This window comes from Typopeltis vanoorti, chromosome 19 (genome assembly GCF_054136105.1).
Source record: "Typopeltis vanoorti isolate ZY-2024b chromosome 19, IOZ_Tvanoo_1.0, whole genome shotgun sequence".
NCBI classification, from domain to species: domain Eukaryota; kingdom Metazoa; phylum Arthropoda; class Arachnida; order Uropygi; family Thelyphonidae; genus Typopeltis; species Typopeltis vanoorti.
Genome location: NC_143567.1, coordinates 111,341,078 through 111,358,762, shown reverse-complemented (window position 1 = coordinate 111,358,762; position 17,685 = coordinate 111,341,078). Strand labels below are relative to the sequence as shown.

Genomic DNA, 17,685 nt, shown 5'->3' with positions numbered 1-17,685 from the left:
CAAAAAGATGTCACTCGATGAACAAGACGGCCCGACGAACTGACTAACCTCATGTCGAAATCTCAGATTATTACTATTTGTAATGGAGGAAAAACGATAATAAAGTTATTTAATATCAACAACTCGATTCAGTTCCCTTTTTAAAAGCGTCTGCTGTTTATAAAGTGACACCAAACATTAATAAAAAGCGCTTCCTTCTTGGAGTGACTACGATTTCGGTCGGGTCAGAGATCGGCTGCTATCTTCAGATCTTAAAGGTTGTTCTCGAGTTGTAAACTAGGGGCTCGTGCCAATAATGGAAACTGGAGAGACGAAATCCAGCTGGCGCGAGGTGACTGATTAGCGATAACCTCGAACATCCCAATCTCACTTCCTTCTCTTTTCAATTTGCCACAGATATTATTATGGGCCGTCGCATCATCGTAATCCCCATTTTAGATGCATTTCGAAAATCATCCGTTACATTGGTTTTATCCCTCGATGGCTTTTGTCGAGTCTCTGACTAGATGGATTTTGCTGAAATTCCCTTTCTGCGATCCGTTCCAAAATTAATCGAGGCTTGTTGAGGTTCATTTCAATGGGACTATCGGCAACTGGGAGTATGAGAGAACTTGCCAAGCAGTTATGAAAAAATAAGTCATAATTCCAAGTTATTAGCATATCCACCTTCCAACCAGCAGGCTGCAGGTTCGCGTCCCGCCGTGGGCGTGGACGTTTATAATTGTGATCAGCATTAAAGTGTCGCCATAGTATATACAGCACTCTGGTTTTATAAAATGCCTGCATTGTTTTGATTTACCATTTTTATTGAGTTCATTTGTGATTTGTTATTTGGTTTAATTATCAATTAAAAACAACTGAAAATATCTTAAAATACAATAATAATCTGGAAAAGCTGACCATCCCAACACCACCTCAACTTCAGAAAATGGCACTATGCGGGATATCTCACAGTTCGACACATCTGCTAAAGATCTGATTATGTCGTTACATGTTAATTGTTACTGTTCCAAAAAAAGGTTGACCATTTTATGGATTTATTATATTTCTGTTTGGAGACAGAGAAGCTGTGACCACAGCTGATCCAATTTCTAGACTCAGGATTTATAATGAACTTCCATACTTTTCAGCATTGTAGGGCACTTTGTAGAATGAATATAGTTCGAAAGGATTAGAGAACTGGAGAAGTGGAGGATTGTGGATAGCGTGAGTCCACTAGTTAATTCTTTCAGGACATGTGCAATAGTTGCTTTGTGACTGATTGTTCCATGTGTCTTCAGGCGAAAAATAATCCTAAAATATGTGATTTTCTTTTTAAGGGAGACAAGATTGTTCTGTGGCTTGCAGTCCTGCGTAAGCTGTCCACTTGGCTTTATTCCATGAGAAACGCTTGATTGCCTTTTGGATCTGATTCAGAAGGTTTTCTTGAAGGATCGGTACTTTTGAAGTTATAATAATCCACCAAATGGCTGCCATCTTGTCGATTATTATAACTCTCCCAGTTTTGCTAAGTACTTATTTGAAACGGCTTTCCAGTTGACAGTCTTATAGATTAGGGTCTTATTGGGAAGGATGCCTAAGTACTTTTATCCTTCACTTGACCAGCTACGTGCGATAGGAGAATAACTTTTGGATTTCCATTGGGCTCCCCACTAGGTTTCCTCTAAGTTTAATTTTGCACTAGAAGCATGGGAATATAGCCTATGTGCAGCATTCCCTCTAAGGGAAGAAAATGCACAAGTTATGATGTCTTGAGAAGTAATCAGGTTGCCCAGGCCACCTAAGTCCAGTGATTTTCAAAAAAAAAAAAAAGTGCATAATATACATACGCTGCGCTACAGATGCGTCTTGTGTGTGGATTAATCTAATGAGTTGATTAGGCAATCATTTCAAGAATGGTTTAAAAGTTTTAAAGGCCTGGGAATTCTATATAAAAATATTTCTATTTCGAAAAATCCCTATGAATATTTTCAGGAAAAAAAACCGTACCTGTAAAATATTTTGACCAAGAAAACATACGACACATAATATTACAAACAATAAAGAACATCACTGTTCTAGAAACTTAATAAAAAAATTAGTATTTCTCCATTCACTGAGGATTTCTAAGTTATAAATGTGCTTTGGGGAACCGTTTTCACAGAATCCTAGGATACCGCAGAACACAATTTAAGAAACCAATGTCAAGAGAGCGGGCTTTATCCCTCAGGAATAAGGTAATGTGCAAGTAAGACGGCTGTTTATTTTAAATAGAGAGGTGCTTCTCCTTATAGTAGTTGGAGTATTTGGATAATCAGAGGTCCATATGCAAATGTTCTCACAACTTCAAAAAGGTATTTTTGCTCTATTCTGTGAAGGCTTTTTCTTGATTAAGGCTAATTAGTGCTAAGTCGTTAATGAGATCTCTGATCTGATGTTTTGCTCTTACTTGCACTGATTATGTTCATAGCATCCAATGACATTAGTAACGTGGACTTCAGTCGGGTTGCAATTACTTTGGAAATAATTTTGCAGTCTTTGTTAATCAATGAGACTGGATGCCGGTTTCGAAAGTCTGTATGATCTTTAGGCTACTAAGGTTGTGACGGATTGAGGATGCCTATTTAAGTAACCTCCTTGCATCGTGTTAATGAGGAGTGGTCCGAGTTTAGGCTAGAAGACTTGGAAGAACTCTGATGCGAGTTCATCTATCTAGGACTGGGAATTTGATCTTAGGATAGAGATTTGCGTGCTGTTTTTAGTTCTTCCGACGTGATACGTTTTTCGAGGGTTGTTTGTACTATGGAAGATATCCCGTTTGTTTGTTTTTCTGAGGATGCTATGAAGGGCTTCTCATAGTCCCTATGTTGTCTTTTAGTATTTCACCATTTCCAGGGTGATTTTATTTGGGGATTCTGTAACTGCTGTCCTGTAATCCAATGTCTGAATGCAAGTTACTGCTTCTCACCCAGCAGTTATATTTGTGCACAGAAATATAAACCGATATTGATCTTTGACCTACACAAATTGGTATCCCCCCCCTCACTTTTCTTATCGAGTAGTGCAGGTTCTTGTAGGAGAGAGTTAGTTACACGTATTGAAGGATTCGTGAGTTGTCATGAGAAGCCTCATAATTATACACCTTGTAGTTCGTCTTGCACGCAATAATAGTAATAATAATAATAATAATATTTCTCCTGAATTATGATTGCTTTTCTGGCATGCTGCAATACAATGACCTAACGTCGTCGTTCAAAAAACCGAAATATAAATCATTTAAATAAGTCTCTCATTTTTCATCCTCTTTATCTAACCATAAATTTGCAAGACATTGAGAATAAATCGATTTCTTGATTGATCGATATTCTGTCATTAATTACACTTTATGGTTAAAATAATGAGGACGGAAAATGAGAGAAGTTGGCTTAAAATGATATTTATTTCGAATTTTCTTTTTAGAGGCTGAAATGGATTAGTATTAGCATCTCATTCCCATTTAGATGCAGTTGAGGAATCTAAATGATCTTATCGTATTAAATCATTGGATGAGGACATTTCTAAATTTACATTTGAAAGATACGAATCCATTATAAACACATGTCAGCGTTATGTACAAATAATATTCTTCTTCTTCTTCTTCTAGTTTTATAACTCTTTATGAGATTTTGCTTGCAATGTAATCATATTAAGTATGCCAAATAATTAAACTTGAAATCTATGTAATGGGGGAACGAGTTTTTATTCCGAATTAATCATATTTTCAAATCTGATTAATTTGAATGATCATTAATCATCATCATTATCTGAGCTCTCATCGAGCTCAGATAATGATGATGTTGTTTTAACTGCAAGGCCAATTATTAGCGTTTGAAAAATTTTAAGGAATTTTTTTGTGAGTAGAGAAACACTCACAAAAATAAAAAAAATTCCATCTAAAGGAATGCCTTCCAATCACTGAAACAAGTCTTTAATCATCGATAAGATGTTTATTCCAAAGTTATAATAAAGGTACTTTTTCTTTTAATTTTTCTGCATGTTCTTCCGTTAATTCAGCATAATCTTCAAACAGTTAAATAATATCTATTGCGATGTTTGTAGATATTCGAGGAAAAAAAAACTTACTGCAGGTAATTATTTTTTAGAATGTGTGCGAGTGTAGCCACGTAAGGTGTCCTATTCACTGAAAATGCCTGGCTCGGAGACGTTCTCCTACTTGCATAGGTAAAAAGGGAATACCTTGATATGAGTGAGACTCATATCAGGAATAAGATAGTGGCTGCTCCCATGTATGTTCCACTGCTCAGTGGGACCCTTCAATGTTTAGGAACCCGACTGAGTGAAACAGCATGTCAAAGAAGAATGTCCTCATTGTGAAGACCTATTAATAAGAAAACAACGTGAAGGCGATTCTGAAAGCTCTCTTCACTACAAATGTCAATTCGTGTATGTCGATTGAATTGCCAGATGAACAATAATTGAAGGGATTTTTTTTTTTTTTTTCGGTGGTGGGAGATCCGTGATGTGTCACTCGCTTCTTTGAAATTTTACGTGTACAATCAGTGTGCGCTTTTTAAATATAGCCAAAAGACGACTTTGAGCGCTGTTCTACTCTTGGGTTGTGTTCTAAACTGCTGAAGGGCTCTCATCTAAACATTTCTTCCTCATTGTCGCAAATATGACGCCGGGAGTTTCCCTGATGCAATTCGGACCACTCTTGCTACTTTACACCCGTCATTCATGAAGGATTGGTCCAGTACTTTTTTTTAAAGGCGTCTCCGCACTCAGTCTGTTTCGACGATATCTTCTTTGGTTAGAAAGACCCCGGTTCAAATCTCGTCTTGGACGCGACAACCTTTATCAGGGCGTTTCAACTGAACGTGACTTAGCCGATTTGGAAAGAAGTCGAAGGGTGTTTTTCTCCTGGAAACTTGGGTTTTTCATCCCTGAAACAGACACACACCGGTCATTAGAACATACGCAATTAAGACACAAAACACAAGGGCCTCACGCCTAAATTGCTTCTGCCGTAAATCCATATCAACCCAAATCCACTACATTTGCTATCGAAAATTGTTTGCTGCGTCAATATAATTTCTCTTAGGTCATATTGATTATTTAGTTGAATGCATGGAAATGTGGATTTTTTTCTCTTTATTTTCTAGCATGGGTAGGTTCGGTATCTATCGGCATGACATTCCTTCTGTCCCCAGTGGCGAGCATCCTCACAGACAAGATGGGAGTTCGAAAGACTTCATTCCTCGGAGGCCTCATTGCTACCATCGGAATGTTTGTGAGTTCATTTGTGACCAGACTGGAACTCCTCTATCTCACGTACGGAGTGCTTCTGGGTTCGGGGGCTTCACTCGCCTATACGCCATCTCTGGTCATCTTAGGACACTATTTCCACCGTCGTCTAGGGCTGGTCAACGGAATCGTGACTGCTGGAAGTTCCGTGTTCACGATGGTGATGCCCCTGTTGCTTCGCTATCTCTTGGATACCGTGGAACTGTCTGTGACACTACAGGTTCGTAAAAAAGTGTCTTTTTTTTTCACAATAGTTATGCTAAATTAACTTGTGTGATATTCTTCCAATCACGAATACATGCATGCAATCCTTTTTCATGGATATATTTCCCTGACGGATAAAAAAACTAGTAGTCATTATGGGTGACTTAAATTATGCGAATATTGATTGAGTAGCCGAGAAACTCATGGTAAGAATGAAGACCAATTTATAGAGCTGTTGCGAGACAACTTTTTGTGCCAGATCAACTCAAAGCCACAGAGTGTTAGATTCGATCGCAGAGGCAGAAGGAGATTCAGTTAAGGATGTGACTGTTTTGCCACCAGTCGATGAAGTGATCATGTAATGATGAACTGGGAAGTATCAAAGTATGTGGATGTTCCAATTAGGAAAGATTACATGCTGAACTACAAAATTGGAAGTTATGGCAAACATGGGAGAACATTATGTTCGGTCCCTACAGTAAAAACAGTAATAATAAGAAAATTTATGTGGAAGGAATATCGTGAGTATAAGGATGAAAACTGTTATGAATTTGCATAAAACGCATATACTATAAAAGTGGAGAGTATTATACGAAAAGCTAAGTCAGAATATGAAAAGAAATTGGCTGTTTTAAATGCAGCATAACAAAAAAAAAATATATATATATATATATATATATATATATATATATAAAATCAAATCGTTATGCTTCAAGTAAAAGAAAGAGCGAATATTCAAGAATAACTTTACTGAACACGACCTCGTATACTGTCTAGGAATATATTCGTGAAATAGGTTGGGATCTGTCAGAACACAAGGCAGTCCCTGCCTTTTCCTATGAGATTGTTATATCTTCATGCTGAAATTGACTTTTAAGGACGGCATTCGTGTCAGTGTAGCACGCGATGAGGATGCATTTCTCGAGGGATTTTCCTCCCACAAAAAAAAAAAAAATCAAATCAAAGTCAGGATCTGTTTTGGCTGCAATTTTATTGCCAATGCCATATTACAAGCTCACTGTGACTGAATCCACACAACTTCCTTGTTGGTCCAGTAAGGAACTTATTGTCCAATACATCTTCTGTGTGTTATGTCTGAAATAAGAAGTAACGAATGGAATATGCATTGGTCAAGCCGCACCCAGGAGAGCCTTAGGTGAATTTTTGTTTCTTGATTTGAAATTTGCAATACGTATGCTAATTAGCTACATACATTTAATACATGCATCATAAGAAATAAATTTGTTTTAAATGAATTAATATCAAACTAATGTTCAGACATTACTGATTAAAATCAATGCTTAAAAACTTGATGGCATATGACCGTCGGGATCCCATCAGTTTTTTTTTTAATGATAGCAAATGAAGTTCAATTCTTACCGCGGTTTTTCTTCTAGATCCTGTCTGCAATGATGGGAACATTAATGTTGTGTGCGTTAACATTCCGACCGCTGCTTCATCAACATCAACGGATTACAGATGGAGTCGAGCATAACTCCGAAGAAAATATATACAGAAAGGTAATTATATTTGATCACTATAGCTTCATAACTAGTTACTTTTTCTCTTTTTACGGGCCATATAGTTTGTGTGTGTGTATGTTGCGCTATCTGCCTGTACCTGTTCTTTTCACAGGCTTAGCGAAAATGTGGATGGCGGCCAGTTTACTGTGGTGGTGTTTTTATTTATTTATTTATTTATCTAGTAATGATTTTCGATGTCTTCGTGGTTGGCAATCCAAGAGTTAAAGATTAGGAGCATGGGGTATGAACATATCTTCCATTCGAAAAGTACCCAACGAATCCTGGCCATTGCGTGGCTTCAACAAATGAAAATCCATCTCATTTGAAGGTGGATTTAACTCGTCTCTTACAAAACTGACAGATTTCCTTTTCGCGAAATCTGGATTTTCACTTCCCAAACATATAAACCGTCACGAGAACACGTGAAATGAATAGACTTATTCTCGTGGCCTTAGCGGCTTCATAAGTCCAGGCTAATCTCGTTAAGTGTTCATTTTAGCGTTCACAACTTTATTCTTGAAGGTTTTCGATCTGCCTTCGTATTTCTGCTATCTGAAATGTCCGTTTTCCATAGCAACTGAAAACGGAATCAGGAAACACACGCACGCAGTAAACTGCAAATTTTTTAATTTATTTTATCACTGAAGCATACGCTTTTGCAGAGAGATTGCTGCCTTGCACTCAGAGATTTAAATTCGAGCAGTTTGCAATGATCTTTTCACGCCCTTCCCAGTCTGATTCGTTTCATATTACTGCTGCTTCTGTTGCATATTTCTGTTGCATATTTCTGCAACTGCTTTCATTCGTATTTCAACCCAACATTCCCGTTCATTAAATTCTCAAACAGCTACTGAAATCGCCTTTAACTTTAAATAGACGATATTATTCATTTTTCATCCTACATACTGTATAAATTTTCTCGCCAGAGACCTAGTAATGTTAAAATCAAAATCTTCAAAAATGTTATTCTTAATCTCCACTAAACCCAATAGTTGCCTTGTTTTGGTTTGCCATAAAAAAACACTTTCCACGATAAATTCCAAGCCTTCCTGAGTAATAATTAACAGTAACGTAAAATCGGGATCCTATAATCGGGATCCCATCGCAAAATCTCTCGGATTCATTAGACGTTGCAACATTTTTCACAGCTTGCGCGTTGTTACGTAATGAGATGTGGTATCGTAATGCTAAAAAAGAAAACTTTTATTAACGTTGAATGCTGTAAAGTTTGAATGAGTTTACTGCAATATTGAAATATTACCTTTTTTTTATTTCCTTTGTAAAAAACAGTACTATGCCTGAATAAAAAATAAAAATAGCTTTTTACTCGTTTCCAGAGCAAATTCTCAAGGTTCCGATGTTCGCTGTTACACACTCCCATCTGGAGAAACAAGAAATATTTGCTGTGGGTGTTTGCCATTCCTGTGGCCCTCTTTGGATATTTTGTACCGTACGTGCACTTAGTAAGTATGTTTCGTAAAATTTAGCAATACATATTATTTTTTTTTAAATTATTATTATTATTATTATTTCCAACTCCTGTTTTAAGTTGAAAGTGCTTCCAGGTAACCCTACTTATCACGCCGAAGACAGTGATATAAAATTCAACGAGATCGGCTAAGAAGAAACCAAATTTTGAAGTGTTGAAAAGGGAACAGAGAGGACCGTGGTCAACAACCAGCGAAGAACAAAGGACGTCGCCATCTTTATAATCACGCCTCACTACCTAAGGGAAGAAAGGTGAGTCATGAAGTGTATCAAATGCCTGGAGGAGTTATCGTCCAACGGAAATAATATAACTTGTACGAAATGCAGTAGGATTCTACACTTAAAATGTGCCGGCTTTTCAGAAACAACCGCGCAACATAAATATGAACCCGATGTAATAACACGTGAGGAATGGAAGTGTGTAATCTGCATGAGGAACAAAGAAACGCACGTAAGGCAGCCACCTACGATGCAGCCGATTATACCGGAGGCAAAATCAGATGACGAACCGAACAGACAAAAAAACGCAGATGAGTCCTATAACTTAAACTCTTTAAGTACACTAATAGAAAACGGTCTAGTGACTATAAAAGCCAGCTTAGTAGATCATGTGCAAGAACTCTTTAAGAAACAGAACGAACAAATAACAAAAAAATCTAGCGAATATGAAGATTTGGTAAAACATAATAATTTAGCAGTTATAGAAGTGTTGCAAACGGTAAAAGACATTAAAATGAGCATTAACGCACTAAAAGACAGGCAACACAATTTGATGAAAGAGACATCCGAACTCCGTCAAGAACTTCATTCTCTAAAACTACAATACGAACGTTTAAATCAGCAACAACATAAAAAAGATCTTGTCATAAATGGTCTTCCTGAAACTGCACCTACAGAAAACCTCAGAGACGTGGTTTTAAAATTAGGCCATGTAATTGATATCCCCCTACAGCTTAACGACATTCAGACCGTAAATCGGATTCCTAGGAAGAGCAAAAACCAAGGCTTCCCACGACCTGCACCAGTCATAATTCGTCTTAAGAGCAAGTCCACAAGAGACAATCTCATAAAAGCCAGCATGCAGAAAAAACCAGTTGCCAAGGACTTGAACGCACAGCAAGACAATACACCAATCTTCCTATCCGAATATTTAACACCATTCAACCAGAATCTGTTGTACCAAACAAGTAAAGCAAAAATGGAAAAAAATTACCAATTTTTGTGGACCAGAGATGCCAAGATATTCATAAGGAAGTCACAAACTTCAAAGCCGATACAAATTAAAAGCACAGAAGACATAGAAAGGCTGCCACTGTGAAGAAAAAAGCCTCCTAAATAGTTCAAAAAGAAGCCCACAATAAAAAACGAACGTGAACCATCAAGACAGATGCAATAACACAGGATATATCGGCAATTTCACTTTGATCCGACCTTTCAGATCATTCATTTGACCTCCCAAAGATCTGCCTACTTCCAACACAGCAACCAAATCAATAACAAATATATGTATATATAACCAGTATCACCCTCAGATAAGCTAATTACAAAGCTTCGAGGGTGCAGTTGAGTTACATCCCAGTAGCAGTATTGATCTAACATTATTCACTTAATATTCTGTAATGAATTCTAGTAGTAAACAGAAAATGTGATAGTAATACTTCAGTTATATATTTAAGTTTAAAATTATATATTTAATTTACAATTTAAATTTTAAAAAAATTATTATTATGTAAACTGCAACATAAGTAATATTGTTTAACTGTGAGTCATTAATAATAAACACGATTACTTTGATTATTATTAATGGTAATAATGCACACTTTTTACTCTTGTGTCAATGAAAAATTCTGCAAATGTAATTATTTGAGAGACAGTAAACTATAAAAAAAAAAAAAAATATATATATATTATTTTTTTATTCACATAATTGATACACAGTCAAAACAAGATATCATATAAATAAAAATATGACTGGAGATTCAGAACAATTCAGATTCTACCCATGATTCTAAGAATAGTCTGCAGGTAGTGTCGTAAAATATGGACTGTTCCAAGTAATTCTATTTTTAATAGATCATATGGGGTCACTTCATTGATTTTTAATTGCTTTAAATAGTTGGACAGCTTCTTTGAAATTGCACCAAGTACACCGATAACTATTGGAATGACTTTGATGTGTTTAAGCCACAGTCGGCCAACTTCGATTGCCAGATCTCGATATTTAGTAATTTTTTTCCAGTTCTTTGTTGTTGATGTTGTTATCACTGCGTACTACAATATCGATAATCCAAACCTGTCGATTTTCGATAATTGTGATGTCAGGTCTATTGTGTTCCAAATGCCGATCAATTTGCATTCGAAAGTCCCAGAGAATTTTTGCAGTTTCGTTTCCCAATACAGTCTCTATTTTATGCTGCCACCAGTTATCAGAAGTAGGAAAGCCATATTTTTTGCATTCATGCCAGTGAACTATTTTGGCCACTTGATCATGGCGGTATTTATAGTCAGTTTAAACTATTTTGCTGCAGGCACTGATTAGATGTTCTACAGTCTCATCTTTCTGATCGCATAATCTGCATTTGCTGTTATTATTGATGTTGAAAATTTTTGCTTTGATTGCATTAGTGTGTAATGCCTGTTCTTGAGCTGCTAGAATAAATCCTTCGGTTTCTTTTTTAATGTATCCGTGTTTTAGCCATTGCCATGTCTTGTTCACGTCAATTTTGTCCTCAGTATCTCGAAGAAATTGGCCATGCAAGGGTTTATTTTTCCAGCGCACATATGATATTTTGTTGTTCCTTTTTGTAATCGGATTTGTTTCCTGTTGCTTTTAGAAGTCCATCTTGTGTAATTGCTTGAAGCATAGGCTCACAGCTATTGTCGATGAAATTTCTTAAACCAATTTCTTCTTCTTCCACAGTTTGTCTCACTTGCAGCAGACCCCGTCCACCTATTCTCCTCGGTAGGTACAACTGGTCAACATCACTTCGTGGATGTAATGCATGATGCATAGTCATTAGTTTTCTAGTTTTGCGGTTTAGTTTGTTTAGGTCTTCTTTTGTCCAATTTATTATGCCAGCTGTGTATCGGGTCACTGGTATAGCCCAAGAATTCATTGCTCTAATTGTGTTTAATCCATTTAGTTTTGTTTTCAGAATATTTCTAACTCTTTTGATATCATTGGCTTCTAATATTCCTAGGTATTTATAGTGTTCGTCAGCTGAAATTGCTTTTATATATTTCTCTTGATCAAAATTAAAATTCCTAGTGTCATTAATTTTTCCTCGTTTAAAGATGAAATTGCGCATTTATCTAAACCAAATTCCATTTTGATGTCCTGACTGAAAATACGAACTATGTTTAATAAAGAATCTATTTACTGGGCCGATTTTCCATATAGCTTTAAGTCATCCATATACAACAGATGGGAAATTTTAATATTATATTTAGGAATTTCATATCCAAGTTTTGTTTTCTTCAGAATCATAGACAAGGTATCAAAGAAATGTTGAAGAGCAATGGTGACAAGGAATCACCTTGGAAAATTCCAGGTTTAATACTGATATCTCCAAATCCTTCATTATTCACTATTAATGTTGTTTTCCATGATTTCATAGCAGCAGCCAGAAACGAACATATGCTTTTGCTAATTCCAAATATTTTTCGTGACTTTAGGATCCAGGAGTGTGGGAGGGAATCGAATGCTTTCTTGTAGTCTATCCGTGTCATGGTTAAATTAGTTTTTCGTCTTTTTGAGTTTCTGAGAATCATTTTATTAATAAGGATCTGGTCTTTTGTTCCTCTAGATTTTTGAAAATTGCCTTTTTGTTCAATCGGATAAATCTGATTATCCGATAAGTAGTGGTATATGGAATTTGCTATGATTGCAATGAACAGCGTAAGCCTAGTTGTAGGCATGTTATTGGACGATAGTTACTTGAGTATGCATCCCCTTATCTTTCATGAAGAGAAAAATGCGCCAAGATATCATCCAGTCTTCCACTGAGCCAGACTGCAACAAATAATTAAATTGTTCTGCCATTCAATCATGTAGACTGGTTAGATGTTTTAACCAAAATCCATGTAGTTCGTCTTTGCCAGGTGCACTCCAGTTTTTTTTTAATTTTCTAGCTTAAGAACTGACCATTTCTTTAGTGATAATGACATTTTGCATTTGTTTTTGTTTCATTTCTGATTCTATTTCCTTAATCCATGAAGCATCTTTATTGTATTCAATAGGATTATCCCAGATTGACTTCCAAAATTTGAGTGTTTCTTCTTTTCCGGGTGAATGATTGTTTGCATTTGTATTTCTCTGGAGAGACTGAAAGAACTGACTTTAGTTCTGATGAAATTGCATATTTCCAAATTAAATGCATACGCTTTCTGAAACTTCGTTTTTCTGGTGTTGATCTGTAAAAACATTTCATAACTTCTCTGTTTTCTTCTACAATCCATTTTTTACGTTTGGTTTCTTCCAGTCGCTTTTCAGCTTCCTGCCCTGATTGCCCAGCAAGGCGAACTGGGTCCTGTAGCCCACTTGTCACCTGATGCCCAGGATCCCCAACATCTGACGCAGTCCTTGATGACCCGGGCGTCGACTGATCCGGTATGGATCTCTTCTTCCTTTTCACCATTAAGATGGGGGATGGAACACTGTTAGTCTGACTCCTCAGTTGAGACCTGCCTGACAAGGGTGGCCCTGCTGGCAGCTATGAACCGCCAGAATAGCTCTCAACATCATTGAAGCACGCAAGCCCCTTCGCCACGACAAGACCGTGTTCCTTCAGGGAGGGGGGGATTATTATTATTATTATTTTAATTTTATCGTTATTTCTACGGAAACAAAATTACTACACAATAGCTGTTTACGCAATTTCGAAATTAGTAAATAAATATTTACATAGCGATCTGGCGAAACACGATTTATATCAAAAATCAATTTCTAATTTACGGAAATTTTCCGCAAATTAAAATTCATTAATTTCACTAAACAAAATGAATATTAAATTTTAATTAATGAAACTTTAATGACCATGAAAAATGAATGACTTTAATGATATCGACAGAAAAGTCTTGTATTCTATTCTAGTCACTGACTAAAGGAAATTTTTTTCGTGACCTCTTTTTACCTTTCTCTCTTTCCTGTGTTTTCCAAGTTTACCGATCATTGGCGCAGCAGTAAGTAGTTTTATTTTTACCCAGAAGAAACCTCGGATTTTAATCCTGCAACTCAGAAAAATTGAACAAAGGCCATCTAATCTCATCAAGTATTGCGACTTGTTGCAATACTTGTTGGGATTAGAAATACAAAGTGTATGAGGTGACGGCCGATGTCTCTCATTTCGATATCTAAATGATCAAACTGATATTCTTTTCCTAGTTCTTCTTATCTCTCTATACCCTTTAGATTTATATTGTATCTTCGACTCATTGTATGTGCTTTCTCAGTTCCCTTGATTTTTATTTTAATTTCTCGCATTTATTTACAAAGCCTGTGTAGCTCAGTGGATGTGGCATGACGATGCCAGAATAGAAAATATCCCGTACATTATAAAAGTTTCTAAAATGCCAGGCTTAGTAATCATTCCAGGAAGACCTCCTGTATGCTTCAGATGCAGGCAGGTAGGTCATCTAAGAAGAGAATGTACAGCATCTAAATGTGAGCGATGCAAGAGAATCGGACACGATATTAAACAATGTCCAGGGCAGACATATGCCTCCATGTTGGCCGCACGCCCTTCGGGCAGTCAACCGAACACATGAGATGAGCTTGAAAAAGCAGAAGACTTCCAGGAAATAACCTCAAGTATTGCATTTGAGGCAGATAATCGGGTCAATGAGAGCAGTACCCCAGGGCTTAACACCCAAGGCCACGCGGAATGTAATGAGAATAACTCTCTGCTAAAGGCAAAGGAAGGGATTATCCGGGCGGGCGAGAAGACTAACAGCCAAAGGTCAGTTTCAAATTCAGAAAAAGTAACAAAACCTGAAACTACAGAGAAAAAAAAAATCACTCCGAATAACACAAATGAAGAATTAAATAATAATTGCCCGGTTGAAGATGAACTTCCAAACAGTGAAATAATTCAAACCATCTCGGTAACACAAATTACAGAAAAAAGTAAAACGGATTTAGAAAACGAAGTAGAGAAATCAGAATGGAATACTAAACAGACCCCAGTAAAGAGAGCAAAAATGAATTTTACGCCTAACATCACCAAAAGCCGGAAGTCAAAACCCAAAGAAAAAAAAAAAATAGCTAAGTGTCCGGAAAGAAAAGGCTCTAGAAAACTTTCAACTTTCTAACTATGACTCACAATCTAAAAATCATCACACTAAATGTAAACGGGCTAAATAATAAAACATCGATTCAACTAACAGTTAATTTAATCTTTCAACACAGACCCGATATACTTATGATACAAGACACTAGACTACACAACAACACTGACCCATCAAACAGCTTCAAATACAAGTTACAAACAATGTACCATATCGTTGCCGAAGAGGCTCAGACCAATGGAATAGGTGGAGTTACTACACTAATAAAAAAATCGGGTAACCTCCAAATATTATCCCATAATGTCGTAATCAGGCATAGAGTTCTGGAGGTCGAGCTCCTTTGGCAGAAAAAAATACACAACATAATTAACATATATGGACCAGCCACACATAATCATAAGACCACCTTCTGGGAGGAAGTGCGACACTATATTCAACAAAAAAATAACCCAATAATAGCAGGAGATATGAACTTTACAGAACAACCACAAAAGGATCAAGAACACCCAAACTTAATTCCGCAGAAAAATTTCACAAGAGTTTTCACCCACTGTGGCCTATCAGATGCCTTCAGAATCTTGCATCCCCAAAAGAAAGAATTCACATATTTTGCACCGGGAAACGCCTCTAGAATAGACCGCATATACATTCAGAAATATAAAGGTCAAAACTGTACAACACACACCTGTCATGTTCAGCGATCACCATATGGTGATGGCTGAACTACAATATCAACAAACAGAAACAGCTGATAAGTTTACAAACAGAAATTTTCCCCTATGGAAATTTAATAAACACCTTAAAGATGACGATGAATTCAACAATAACATAGAGAAAATAGTTGAGGAAATAGAATCCATAGAAAATGCTGTAACAGCCTGGGAGAAATTTAAACACATGACAAAACAAACAGCAATCAAAATTAGTAGAATAAAAAGCAGCAACAAAGGAACAAACAGAACGCTGACACGAAGAAATTATCAAAATTGTATCACCACCATGATAGAAATAATGAAAACATCAGAACAGAAATAGAAGAAATTAAAAACCGCATAACAGCGAAACAGTTTCCGGAAATAGAAGGAGCGTGGCTACGTGCTGTTCTCAAAATAATTGAAAATGATGAAGGGAAGACCTCCACAGCATGGCTGTTTGAGAAACAACGGAACGCAAAACAGAGAATAAAAACCTAACATACGAAGGCCAAACCCTAAATAAAGACTCCGAAATAATTCGTGGTGTTCAAAAATACTTTTCTTCACTATTTCAAGAAAAACCCAGCAGTCAGGAAGAAAGAGAAAGATTCCTTTCACTCCTCCCCAAAATCACCCAGCAGGAGGCTGAGGAGATCGACGCACCAATCACCGTAGCAGAATGCCGTCTTATAGTGAAACAGCTCCCGGATAACAAATCACCAGGTGAAGACGGACTAACAGGCGAATTCTATAAAGAATACTTCCCAAAATTTGAACATATTTTTATTAAAATGATCAACACGATGATTACAACACAGACAACAAAAAAAAAGTAAATAGCAAATTACTCCTTAAGATAAGTCAGTACTACTCTAGTAATAAATATGTAGATTAAGATATACTACCAGACATATGTATATGTTCTTGTATATACAGACACAAGGACGGTAGAAATGTCAATTGTAAGAAATGCAGATAACATAAGTTCACAACATGATAATAACCCAAAATGTTAATAGGATATATTATCCATTTATAGACCTGTAACTAATTCTGCAATTCAGAAAACTTTGTATATAAGAAACTACAGATTTACCTCTTAAGTTAAGCAAACAATATAATGTTAAAGCAAGATGGAATTCTTTTTGTAAAAATAAGAGTGCCTACAAAAAAATAAAATCTGCATGAGATATAGAGATACTACCAAAATATATGCATATATAAATGTAAATAAAAACATAAGCAATGTATGTATTTTAAGAATAAGATGTGCATTTAAATTAAGTTAATAAAATAGTCTTCCAAAATATGTGAACAAAGATATAAAATGAAGATATATGTAAAACGAATTGTACATATGGAAAATGTCAATGCTAACATATATATGTATGTATATGTATATGTGTGTGTGGGTGTATATGTATGTATATATGTATATGTATGTATGTGTGTATGTATGTATATATATATATAAACGAGAATAGACTGATCTGATAATGGAACTTATAGACTGAAATCACTATGTAACATATACCAACAAAAATAACAGCTCAAGCAATTCAATAGGACAATAAGGAAAATAGAAATTGAGCATGTGATGTTGTATCTTATTTAAACAGTGATTGTAAAACAGGTGTCATAAGTATATTGTAACGAGTAAATGAAAATGCCTAATAGAATTAGCAGCCTATGTACAAATTGTAAATAGCTGTATATATATTTATTTTTAAATGTACACAGCTGCTGTAGTTGATACAAATAACCTCAGTAGAAGTAGCCTCAAGAAATGTAAATCAAAATGTCAATTAGAATAAGCATTCTATGTACAAATGTATATATTGTAAATAGTTGTATATATATTTATTTTGATTGTACATAGATGCTTTAGTGTTAATAAAAATATACTCAGTTGATGTGGCGTTTGCACACTACAACATCACGAAGGAAGACTTGTTTTCGAATCTAATCGGCGACTAGAGGAAATTTTTCTAATCCTTGTTTTCGACCGGTTACCAAGTTTGTCGATCTCTGGCACGGGCAAGAAAAAAAAATATTGACCGTACAACCACATTATTTCAGACATTAAGGGGAGTCTCGAAAGTTCTGATCAACACCTAGAACAAAAATGATGCTAAAGCAACTGATATAACCACAAGAAAGAACATACGAGGATATAAGAACATCAGCCATCTTCATAACTCTGCTAC

The 17,685-nt window shown here is 36.0% G+C and overlaps 1 protein-coding gene across 2 annotated transcripts in view; it reads left to right on the top strand.

The window, feature by feature from the left end:
* LOC150096443 (monocarboxylate transporter 10-like) overlaps window positions 1-17,685 on the top strand; it is a 223,718-nt gene that overhangs the window by 54,162 nt on the left and 151,871 nt on the right. For both annotated transcript variants that reach the window (XM_090408801.1, XM_090408802.1), the window contains exons 2-4: window positions 5,142-5,503; window positions 6,885-7,007; window positions 8,348-8,473. In XM_090408801.1, coding sequence (XP_090264927.1) covers window positions 5,142-5,503; window positions 6,885-7,007; window positions 8,348-8,473 — 611 coding nt within the window. The remainder of the gene's footprint in view (window positions 1-5,141; window positions 5,504-6,884; window positions 7,008-8,347; window positions 8,474-17,685) is intronic.